Genomic DNA, 12022 nt, shown 5'->3' with positions numbered 1-12022 from the left:
GCGGCTAAACATGTTGTGAAAAGAATTCCAATACAAGAGACTAACCTCAGTGGGAACCACGGTCATTAGCTACATCTTGGAGACGGCGTAATAAGGCAGAATGATTTTCTGGGCAAATTCTTTTTGCAGGTGATTCACTTCCATCTTCCAAAATAATTCCTCTCTTTTTAGTTGGAGTTTCTCCTGTGCGTATCATACTATTAATTTCTCTCAGTCTCTATGGTAGGAAAAAGATACAAAAATTTTAAAATGCAAATGCACCCAGCCCAGTATTAAGTCAAAGAATCTCAAATGAGTTAAGCAATTTATCTGGAAGAGTTTGAACATATCTACAGAGAAAACAAATACTAAGTTACATAACCTGCCAACTTTCCTTTTCAGCTGGCTGAGGCTGATGGCTATTTGAGAAGGGGCTAAGTAGTTCTATTTTTAACAAGCTTTTCCACAGGTACTTTTGACCTATACATTTCTGTAATTTGTGAGTTCACAAATTTGTGATTTTTTTACAATTATGGAACATTACGTTGCTATCCGATAGTCACTTAGACACATCTTTTTCTCTTTTTTAAAGTACGATTTTATACAATACTCTCTTTTTTTCAGTCTAATGTTAGTTTTTAGCAGCCATTCTCAACTGGGATTTCACTAGAAAAGTAGGCCTTAATTCCCTAAGGTATCCATTGTAGGTAATAAATTAGTAAAATCGAGAATGATACTAGTTAGCTATATATTATCCTTGGGACAATTGAGGAAAGTTACTCAATTATTTTCTGGACAGTGGCTCAGATGAGGAGCTGCAGTTGAGAAAGACACTGCCAGAATACCAGAAAAACTGGCTGTACAGTGCCTTTACCATTCAGTTTCTCCAAAGCCTCTAAAAGTCATCTGTCACATTATTTTCTGGTAGTTTGTTGGTTAAAATTCTTTTTCATATGCTGCTTCATCCATGTTTGCTTACGGAAAGCATACTAAGCAAATTCACAGACATATATTACAGGAAATTGTAAACATACAAAAGTAGAGAAGAAGCATAATGCATCCTCACATACCTATTCCTCTACTTCAGCATGTTTGGCCAGCATGTTTGATTTATACTTTCATTCACTTCCATTCCTCAGATTATTTTAAACAAATCCCAGACATATTTTATCATGACACTTGTTATTTTTATTCTTTAAAACGTTTTGGGGGTTTTAATGAAAATCAGTGTTCTTTATTATCAACAGATGTACCCTCACAAGTGGTTTTCTTTTTTTTTTTTTTTAATTAACAATAGAAATGGGGTTGCACTATGTTGCCCAAGCTGGTCTTGAATTCTTGGGCTCAAGCAATCTTCTTGCTCTGGCCTCCTAATGTGTTGGGGTAACAGGCATGAGCCACTGCACCTGGCCACAAAATCTTAAGTATCTGAAGAAAGCTTTCCTTCAACTCTTTCTCTTCTAGCCCCTTTTCTGCCTTCCTAACAGTCTGGTCTGCATTTGCTATCTCTGCAGTCTCCCATTTGCTTGAATATTTCTTACACTGTTTATACATTGTTAATTTGTGTATAAGCAGTGCTACCATAATTTATTTTTCAACAGGTCATACCAATGCACTGACACTGCTCTGTCAGGTATCACTAATGATCAGTCTTCATCTTAACTGATCTTGTATAGTAGTTGATAATTATTTTCTCATGGTAGTATAAATGTTACTACATTATAGGTTGGTTCTAGACATAAGCTACTTCTTGCTTTGTAATATTCTCCCCCTAAGTTTCAGCTATCACCTGTTAAGTCAAGATGACAAATCTTTCTCCAGCCAACAGTCTAATAATCACTATAATTTTACTGCACAGACTCCCGATTCTGTGCTAGAAATACCTACAGTCGTATAAAACTGTTCTTTTCCTCTGAAAAATTCCCTCATACTCCCTTGTCCGCCTATCCCAAACCACCACTGATGTTCTTGTCCAGTGGTTTTGCCTTTTCCCGAATGTCACAGAAATGGAATCATAAGTAGCCTACTGAATCTAGTGTCTTTCACTTAAGCATTGATGCATTTGAGATTTATCTACTTTGAATGTATCAGTTCCTTTTTATTGCAAAGTAGCAGTCGATTGTCTGGATGCACCACAAGCTTATTTATATGCATTCACCAGCTGAAGGACGTTTGGGTTGTTTCCCATTTTTTGGCAGTTAGGAAGAACGTCATTATAAACAGTCATGTACATGATTTTGTGTAAACATAAGCTTCCATTTCATTTATGTAAATACCTAGGAATGAGATTGCTGGTTGTACGATAATGGCATGTTTAAGAAACAACTTTCCACAGTGGTGATGCCATTTTGCGTTCACACCACCAATATGTAAAATTGCTCCACATTGTTGCCAGAACTTAGGATTTGTCACTTTTTAGATTTTAGCCATTCTAACAGGCATGTAATGGGTAAAGTGTGTTCAAATCTTTTGCCCACTTTTACATTTGGTGGTTTTCCTACTGAATTTTGAGAATTCTTTAGAAATTGTAGATAAACAAATGCTTCATCAGATATGGAATGTGTACGGATTTTCTAATAGTCTATGGCTGGTTTTTTAATTCTCTTAACAGTGTCTCAAAGAGCAGAAATTACTCGTTTTGATAAAATCCATTTTAACAGTATTTTGTGGATTGTGCTTTTGATGTTGTATATAAAATTTTCCCATAAAACATGTTCACCAAGATTTTCTGTTTTCTTCTAGAGTTTTTGTAGTTTGAGATTTTACATTTATGTCTGTGGTTCATTTTTAGTTATTGTGTATGGTGTAGGGCATGGGAACAAGTTTACTATTATTTTGTTAAATGCATATCCAGTGGTTCCAGCACCATCTGTTGAAAAGGCTATGCTTTCTCTATCAAATTGCCTTTGCACCTTTGTTGAAAATCAGTTTACCATATACGTGTTGTCTGTTTCTGGACTCTGTTCTGTTCTATTGATCTCTGTGTCTATACTTCCACCAACACTACTGTCTTGATTACTGTGGTATTATAACACAGATATTTTGTCTAGCTTCGTAATTAGTGTGAATCCTCCAACTTTGAGTTATTTTAGCTATTCGAGTTCCTTTGCCTTGTAAATTACAAATTTTAGAATCAGTTTTTTATATAAATCTGGATTTTGACTGAAATTGGTTTGAAATTGGGAGAAAACCGCTATTTTCCATGAATTGGAAAATAAGGTATCATTTTCATTCAGTGTCATGAACACACTTCTCTATTTTCTCAGGCTTTAATTTCTCTCACCAAGCTTTTATAGTTTTCAGGATACATGTCTTGCATAGTTTTTATCATACCCCTAAGTAATTTTTTAATGTTACGGTATTCAATTTTTTATTTTACTTCTGATTGTTCACTGCTAGTATACAGAAATACATTTGATTTTTGTATATTGATCACATAACCTCCCTTATTAGTTCCAGTAGCTTTTTGTGGATTCTTTGTGATTTTTCTATGTAGGCAATCCAGGCTGTATGGCTTCTTTCTCTTGTCTTATTGCACATGCTAGGACCCCCAGTTACAATGTTGAATAGGGGTAGTGAGAGTGGACATTGTTGCCTTGTTCCTGATTATAGGGGCAAGGCATTGAGTCTTTTACCATTAAGTATGATATCTGTAGGTGCTTTTGGTAAATGTTTACCAAGCTGAGGAAGTTCCTTGAGAGATTTTACATTAATGAATGTTGGATTTTGTCAGATGCTTTTCCTTCAAACACTACGATGATTTATCACCTTCACTTTTTGTAAGAGTTTCTATAGAATTGGCATATTTCTTCCTTAAATGTTTGGTAGCATTTACCATTGAAGCCATCTGGGCCTACAGTTTTCTGACAGGAGGTTTTTAAACCACAAATTAATTTATTTAGTAGATACAGGGGCTATTGAGACTACTACTACTTGAGTTTTATTAGTTTATGTCTTTCAAGAATTTGTCTATTTCATGCGCATTGTCACATTTATTGGCATTAAGTTGTTCTTTAAAATTTTTTTTGAAACAGGGTCTCACTCTGTTGCCCAGAATGGAGTGCAGGGGGGCCATCACAGCTCACTACAGCCTTGACTGTCCAGGCTCTAGCGACCCTCCCACCTCAGCCTCCCGAGTTGCTGGGACTATAGGCACACCTCACACACCTGGCTTCTCCCCCAGCCCAAGACAAGTTCTTGCTATGTTGCCCAGGCTGGTCTCGAACTCAAGCAGTCCACCCGCCTCAGCCTCCCGAAGTGCTGAGATTACAGGCATGAGACATGGCACTCGGCCCCCAAAAAACCTAGCTTTTGTTTGCCTTGGTTTTTCTCTACTTTCCAGTTTTCCATTTCAGTGAGTCCTACACTTTTTCTGCTTTCTTAAGCTGAAATCTTAGGTCACTAATTTGAGACCTTTTTTCTTTTCTAACAGGTATTCAGTGCTATGTATTTCTCTCTCAGCACTGTTTTAGCTACATCCCACAAATTTTAATATTTTGGGTTTTCATTGTCATTTAGTTCAAAATATTTTCTAATTTCTCTTGTGCTTTCTTTGACCAATAGAAATATATAATTTAGTTTCCAAGAATTGGGGGATTTTCCAGGTATCTTTTCTCTTACTGATTTCTGATTTAATGCCATTGTGATCAGTGAAACACAGTATTTCAACCCTTTAACATTTATCAAGACTTGTTTTATGGTCCAGAATGCAGTCTATGTTGGTAAATGTTCTCTCTGCACTTGATAGTGTTCTATAAATGGCAGTCAGTTGATTGATAATGCTACATCTTCTGTATCCTTACTGATTTTCTCTATTTGTTATACCAATTATGCTGAAATCTCTTGACTATCATTTTTTTTTTTTTTTCTATTTAGGGTTATATGTCCTCTTTATAATAGGAAACAACCCACTTTGTCACTGATAATATTTTTTGCTCTGAAATCTACTTTCTCTGATACTAATACAGCCACTCCAACTTTCTTTTGATGAATGGTAGCATGGTATAACCTTTTCCACCCTTCCAGCTTTATTGAGATATAATTCTTACACTGTATTATACAACAATTTGAAGTGTACAGCTCCATGGCTTTTAGTATGTTCCCAGAGTAGCTATCACCACATTCTATTTTTGAATTATTTCATCACCCCAGAAAGAAACTTCTTGTCCATAAGCAGAAACTCTATTCCCCACAACCCTTGGCAACCATGAATCTTCTTTCTGCTTCTAGATATTTGCCTATTCTGGACAACTCATATAAATGGAATCATAAAATATGTATTCTTTTGTGACTGACTTCTTTCACTTAACAGTGTTTTCAAGGTCCATTCATATTTTAGCGTGTATCAGTACTTCATCCTTTTTATTGCCAAGTAATATTCCATTCATGAATACACATTTTTATATTTAAAGTAGATAACTTACGAACAACATACAGTTTGGTCCTGCTTTTTTGTCCAATCAGATAAATTCTAACTTTTAATTGGTACATTTATTAGACCATTTACATTTAAATGCTGTTTTCCTGTATGTTCCTTTTTTCCTCCTTTTTAAGACACCTTTTGAGTATTATGATTCCAATTCATCTGCTTTGTTTATTCTGTTTTTTTTTCCATTTAACTCTGTAATCCATTTAGAATTTATAGGTTACAGGCCGGGCATGGCGGCTTACACCTGTAATCCCAGCACTTTGGGAGGCTCAGGCGGGCGGATCACGAGGTCAGGAGATTGAGACCATCCTGGCTAACAAGGTGAAACCCTGTCTCTATAAAAATACAAAAAATTAGCCGGGCACGGTGGCGGGCACCTGTAGTCCCAGCTACTCAGGAAGGGAGGCTGAGGCAGGAGAATGGCGTGAACCTGGGAGGCGGAGCTTGCAGTGAGCCAAGATTGCACCACTGCCCTCCAGCCTGGGCGACGAGCGAGACTCTGTCTCAAAAAAAAAAAAAAGAATTTATTGATTTCAGGATGAGAGTCTAATTTAAGCCATCAGAATCATTTCCTCCAACTCCAGTTGCTTTTTGGCGCTGTTACTGCCAATTTATGTTTCCATGTTTCATAACCAGTCCTACTAGGAATATCACTGGAATTAGACTAAGCCTATGTAACGGAGAAAGTATATCTTTTAAATATTTGGTCTTCTTATTCAGAAACATTGGTATCTCTTCATTTATTCCAGTTTTCAAAAGTTATAAATTTATTCCAAAGCATGTGTCACCTTTACACCCTTTTTTTGTTTTTACTATGATAGGAAAAGTTTCTCCATTATTACATTTTCTGTTTTTCTTTGGAGACGGAGTCTTGCTCTTGTCCCCCAGGCTGGAGTGCAATGGCAAGATCTCAGCTGACTGCAAACTGCCTCCGGGATTCAAGCAATTCTCCCACCTCAGCCTTCTGAGTAGCTGGGATTACAGGTGTCCGCCACCATGCCTGGCTTATTTTTGTATTTTTAGTAGAGATGGGGTTTCACCATGTTGACTAGGCTCATCTTGAACTCCTGACCTCAGGTGATCAGCCCACTGTGGCCTCCCAAAGTGCTGGGATCACAGGCATGAGCCACCATGCCCGGCCCATTATTACATTTTCTAACAGATTTTTGCTGTTCTTGTTTACTTGTTTTCCTCAACTTTTTTTTTTTTTTTTCCCCAAAGAGACAGGGTTTCTCACTTTATCGCCCAGGCTGGAGTGTGGTGGCATGACCATAGCTCACTGCAGCCTTGAACTCTTGGGCTCAGCCTTCTGGGTACCTAAGATTACAGGTGCATGGCACCATGCTCAGCTAATTTTTATTTGTTGTAGGGATGGGGTCTTGCTATGTTGCCTGAGCTGGTCTCCAACTCCTGGCCTCAAGCAATCTTCCCACCCCAGCCAGCTAAAATGTTGGGATTACAGACATGAGGCCCTGTACCCGGAATGTTTTCCTCAACTTTTTAAAAGATTTCAAGCCTACAAAGAGTTGGAAAAATAGTACATTGAGCACCCACTTATCAATCATTAATGTCTGAGAGTTGTTTGTCACTCCCTACCTAAATATATTGCAACCAACCCGTTTGAAAGTAAGCTGCAGACACTGAGTCACTTTACCTCTGAATAGTTGCAGCACCATCTCCTACATAATCTACTAGGCATCATCAACACCAAAGAAACTTAAAAAAAAAAACACACACTGAGGGCCACATTCAGTTTTTCCTCAAAATGTCCTTTATAGCAGTGTTTTCCTATGCAGGATCAAAAATCATGCATTGCATTTGGGTGTCATGTCTCCCTAGTCTCCTCTATGATACCCTTCCCCATCCTCTACCATTTTCTCATGATACCTTTATTTTTGAAGAGTTCAGGCCCTATATATGTGTGTGTATTTCTAAGCAATCTTTTTTTTTTTTTGAGACAGAGTTTCGCTCTTGTCACTCAGGCTGGAGTGCAATGGTGCGATCTTGGCTCATTGCAACCTCTACCTCCCGGGTTCAAGCAATTTTCCTGCGTCACCCTCCCGAGTAGCTGGGATTACAGGCGCATGCCACGATGCCCAGCTTATATTTTTGTATTTTTAATAGAGATGAGGTTTCACCGTGTTGACTAGGCTCGTCTTAAACTCCTGACCTCAGGTGATCTGCCCACAGTGGCCTCCCAAAGTGCTGGAATTACAGGTGTAAGCCACCACGCCCAGCCTCTAAGCAACCTTTATCAATACAAATCTCATCATGTAAGGGCCTTCACAATCCAGTTCCACTCGCTAACACAGCATGATACCTGTATTCGAGCTTTGGATCACTGTCTGCCTCAAGGATACTGTTTTCTTCCCCTTACCTGCTTCCTACTGAATGCCCTTCCATACCTCAGCAGCTCCCTGACTTTTCAACATTAAGGCCTGACTCAAGCTTCCTTCCCCTTCTTAGAATGAGGCGGCTGTTGCCACATACATCTGTGCTAATATGACTATTGCACTGCAATGTCCAAAATGTCAACTTCTCCCCTTAGCCAGAGTCCAGAGGACACTGCCTGTCCCAGAAACAGGCCTTTGGTAAGGAATCCAAAATTTATTTCCCTAACACATATGGAAAATTGTTACAAATGGGATAAACACAAACTTCAGGTTTATAGCAAAATGTTCAAAATGTATAAATAGAGGGGATAAAAAGAAATCCAAATCCCTTACCCTGTTTCCAACTCTCAAATTCCACCCTCAAAAAAGGCAAAAAAAAAAAAAAAAAAAAAAAACCAATCCTGGGTTTTGCTGCATGGGAACTGACTGATCACTGCTCCCTGGTAGCTCTCATCACTCTAATGAGTGCCTAGGCTTAGCACAAACCCTCTTTCTAGCATCTGAAGCATTTTGGGGTTAGTAAAGGCCAAGATTGATGTTAGGCTCACCTTTGAAGGACTGTTGCTGAAGTAATAGAAAATCTTTTCTCGAGGAGAAAGCATTGTTTCATTTTTATGTGGGGAAATGTAGACAGGATGATTTTGAGACAACTGTATTCGGCGAGGGGAGCCTGTTCTTACAAATGGATAGGGAGAGAGTGGAGGAGCATCCATCTGTTAAAAAAAAAAAAAAAATCAGTAATTCTAAGAAAAGAAATTTACAATGAGGTATTTTTATTGAGAATGATAGTGATATATTAGCAATAATGTAACCTAAAGAAAAACATTGTAATAGCAAACCTTAAGTGCTTAATTTGTGCCAGTTATTATTTTAAGCAATTTTTATACATTATGTCATTTCATCCTTACAACTCCATATGCTAAGAACTAGTTATATTCCCATTTTATATATGAGGAAACAAGGTACGGAGAAAATTTAATGATTTGCAAGGTTACCACTACTGTTAAGTACTAGACAATTTGAACCCATGTAGCCTGTCTCTTGTACTACTATACTTTGTAGGGACTCCAAATACAATCTTATTCTTGTTTAAGGATTAACAACAGAACTTATGTTGGTTAGGTAAATTACAGACCTCCTCAGTTTTACTTAATAGAATTATTTGTAAAACTAGCTTATTTATTTAAGAGATGGAGTCTCGTTCTGTCGCCCAGGCTGGAGTGCAGTGGCGCAATCTCAGCTCACTGCAACCTCTATCTCCCATGTTCAAACAATTCTCCTGCCTCAGCCCCCAGAGTAGCTGGGATTACACATGTGTTTCACATGCCTGGCTCATTTTTGTATTTTTAGTAGAGACTGAGTTTTATTTACCACGTTGGCCAGGCTGGTCTCGAACTCCTGACCTCAAGTGATCTGGCCGCCTCAGCCTCCCAAAGTGCTGGGATTACAGGTGTTAGCCACCACGCCTGGCCAAAACTAGTTTATATATGGACTAGGTGAATGGTCCATATATAAATCATAAATAATTCCTCAATACTCATGAAAAAAGCATGAAATGATCCTTGTCATACTTACTACATTTGCCTGGGAGTACTTCATGGCAAATGTCTTAATCTGTTTGATGTAGATGTTGTTGTAGAACTGAATGAGGTCTCCCCTCTCTTCTTCTTCCATATCACTGTTGGCACCTGTGAGGCGAGTAGGTGTGGGAGGAGCACTGCTGGGCTGTGGAACTGGCAAGGTGCTGCTTGACCTCATGACTGGACTGGAGTCTCTACTGGCTGCAGCCAGGAGAACACAGGGTGTCAATACAAAAGCTGCTAGTATAGATTGTTTTAATTTTTAAAAAGTAGGAGAAAGGAAACAGCTACCTGCATTACTTGCTAATAACAGTGAATAGGCACTCTGTTCTTCACACCAAAAAGCAAAGCTCAGCTAGGATTTTAACTTGATATCCCTATGCCATAACCATAGCAAGGGCTTTCTGAGTAGTGTCCATTAATAAGTTACACCAAGTTTTCTAGGACCTAAGGCCTTAGGACAAACCAACAGGTAGGGGATGGTATTTCCATAGCATGGCTCCAACTGACATGTCAGACCTTTCTGGAACTGAGGCAAGCAGATTCCTCACTGAAAGCTCTAATTCTCCTGGAGAAAAATGTTATAGAATATGTGCCCCAAAGCTATGGAATGGACAATTTTGCCACCCAGAATTTGGTTTACTGATCCATTAAACCCTTTGCTTACACACTTTCATAGTTTCTATAGTTATTTCATTTAGTAATGGTTAGTTACTTCAAGTCCTAAAAAGTAAGAAAAGCTCCTAATTTTGTCTTGTAGTTCACAAAGATCCCACTTACTTCTATCTTTGTTTAGTTCTGTTGGAGAATTCTGATGGCTTCTGCTGTCACTGCTGCCGGAATTTCTTCTTTTTCTTTTCCCTTTTATCAAAACACTTCTATACACCTTTAGAGAAACAATGAGAAGGAGATGTAAACTAGTATTTGTTGAGCACACCCTTGGTGATAGGACCTTGACATATGTTACTTTTCACAATAATCTATGTAGCAATAGTTGTCCTCAGAAGAGGTTAAGAAACATAACTCAAATTATAACAGATCCAAGATTCAATCAGAGCCCATCTAGCTTCACATGCCAAGTACTACTTGCAGTACCACGCCACGGTAACAGCACCCAACCATAAAGTCAAGTCATTCTAAGTCAGATACACAGATCTGGCCAATTTGCCTCTCAGAGACAAATGGTAATAAAGACAAAGTGGGTTTTAGATTTCCATGTGACATTCTCTTGGTTAAACGTATAGTATGTTTACTAAACCAGAATGGTGACATAGAAACCAAGTAACTTCTTAATTCCTATCTATCTTGTGATTTTTCTGAATTAAGAAGGCAATCAAATATTTAACATTGTTGCCTTCTGAGGAAAAGAGAACTTAATCAACATGTGACATCAAGAATAAAGAAGATTAAAGCAGAAATTTCCCTTAAGTAGAGTCCCAGGTGTTTATCTTGGAAAAAAAGGCCACAGAGTCAACTATGGTTAATTTTTTGTATTCATCACAGACTTTAAGCGTTATTTTCAGCCCATAGAGAAAATGTAGTTACCTGGCTCCGGGCCTGTGGCTGAGTCCTATAACAACGCATAATGTTCTGGAAGGACTTATCTTCTTTTGTGACCTGGCAAACAATAAGAGTGCTCTGAGAGATACAGCAATTTCTACCATAATAGTGTGAGGAGCTGTGTGAACCTGCTGCCCAGTAAAAGGGGTGAAAATTATATAAAAGCTATTTCAAGTCTCTGGAAATGGTATTAAAGGCATATAGCAAATGAAGATACATCGATTCAAGAATTTCTATTAAAATTCAATAATAATAATATGTGAATCAAGACTTAGAGGTCGGTTGCGGTGGTTCACACCTGTAATCCCAGCACTTTGGGAGGCCGAGGAGGGTGGATCACTTGAAGTCAGGAGTTCAAGACCAGCCTGGCCATCATGGTGAAACCCAGTATCTACTAAAAATACAAACATTAGCCAGGCATGGTGGCATGTGCCTGTAATCCCAGCTACTAGGGAGACTGAGACAGGAGAATCACTTGAACCCGGGAGACGGAGGTTGCAGTGAGCTGAGATTGAGCCACTGTAGAGTCTGGGCGACAGAGCAAGACTCTGTCTCAAAAAAAAGACTTGGAGTAGAAAATTACAGTAACTGAAATGAAAAAGTCACTAGAAGCTAGGGAAAATAGATTTGAAGTAGCAAAAAAAACAAAAGGAAACATGAAGAGATTGTGTGATCTGAGAGCAGAGAAAGAATGAAGAAAAATAAACAGCCTCAGAGAAATGTGGCACAGCATTAAGGAAATCAACATAAGTGTAATGGGAGAATCAGGAGAGGAGAGAAAGAAGCAGAAAAAAATGTTCAAAGAAATACTGAAAACTTCCCAAATTTATTAAATTACATATCCAGGACATTCAGTGACTTGCAAGTAGGATAAACTCATCTATAACCAGGTATATCATAGTAAAAATGCTCAAAGCCGAAGAAAGAGAAAATATTGAAAGCGTCAAGAGAAAAATAACTTTTCAGTTACAGGGAAACCCCAATAAAATAAAGTTTGACTTCTAATCAGAAACTACAGAGGCCAAGAGGCAGTGGAATAACATTCAGTGATGAAAGAATAAATATTAAGCTAAGAATCCATT

At 38.2% G+C, this 12022-nt stretch overlaps 1 protein-coding gene across 2 annotated transcripts in view; it reads right to left on the bottom strand.

The window, feature by feature from the left end:
* RBL2 (RB transcriptional corepressor like 2) overlaps positions 1-12022 on the bottom strand; it is a 60372-nt gene that overhangs the window by 4397 nt on the left and 43953 nt on the right. For both annotated transcript variants that reach the window (XM_030924517.1, XM_030924516.1), the window contains exons 18-22: positions 10926-10997; positions 10161-10266; positions 9376-9581; positions 8349-8513; positions 46-217 (exon numbers count right to left, since the gene is read on the bottom strand). In XM_030924517.1, coding sequence (XP_030780377.1) covers positions 47-217; positions 8349-8513; positions 9376-9581; positions 10161-10266; positions 10926-10997 — 720 coding nt within the window. In that variant the 3' untranslated portion in view covers position 46. The remainder of the gene's footprint in view (positions 1-45; positions 218-8348; positions 8514-9375; positions 9582-10160; positions 10267-10925; positions 10998-12022) is intronic.

This window comes from Rhinopithecus roxellana, chromosome 20 (assembly GCF_007565055.1).
Source record: "Rhinopithecus roxellana isolate Shanxi Qingling chromosome 20, ASM756505v1, whole genome shotgun sequence".
Classification (NCBI taxonomy): Eukaryota; Metazoa; Chordata; class Mammalia; order Primates; family Cercopithecidae; genus Rhinopithecus; species Rhinopithecus roxellana.
The sequence above is the reverse complement of the archived record's forward strand: the minus strand, read 5'-3'. Positions and strand labels throughout refer to the sequence as shown.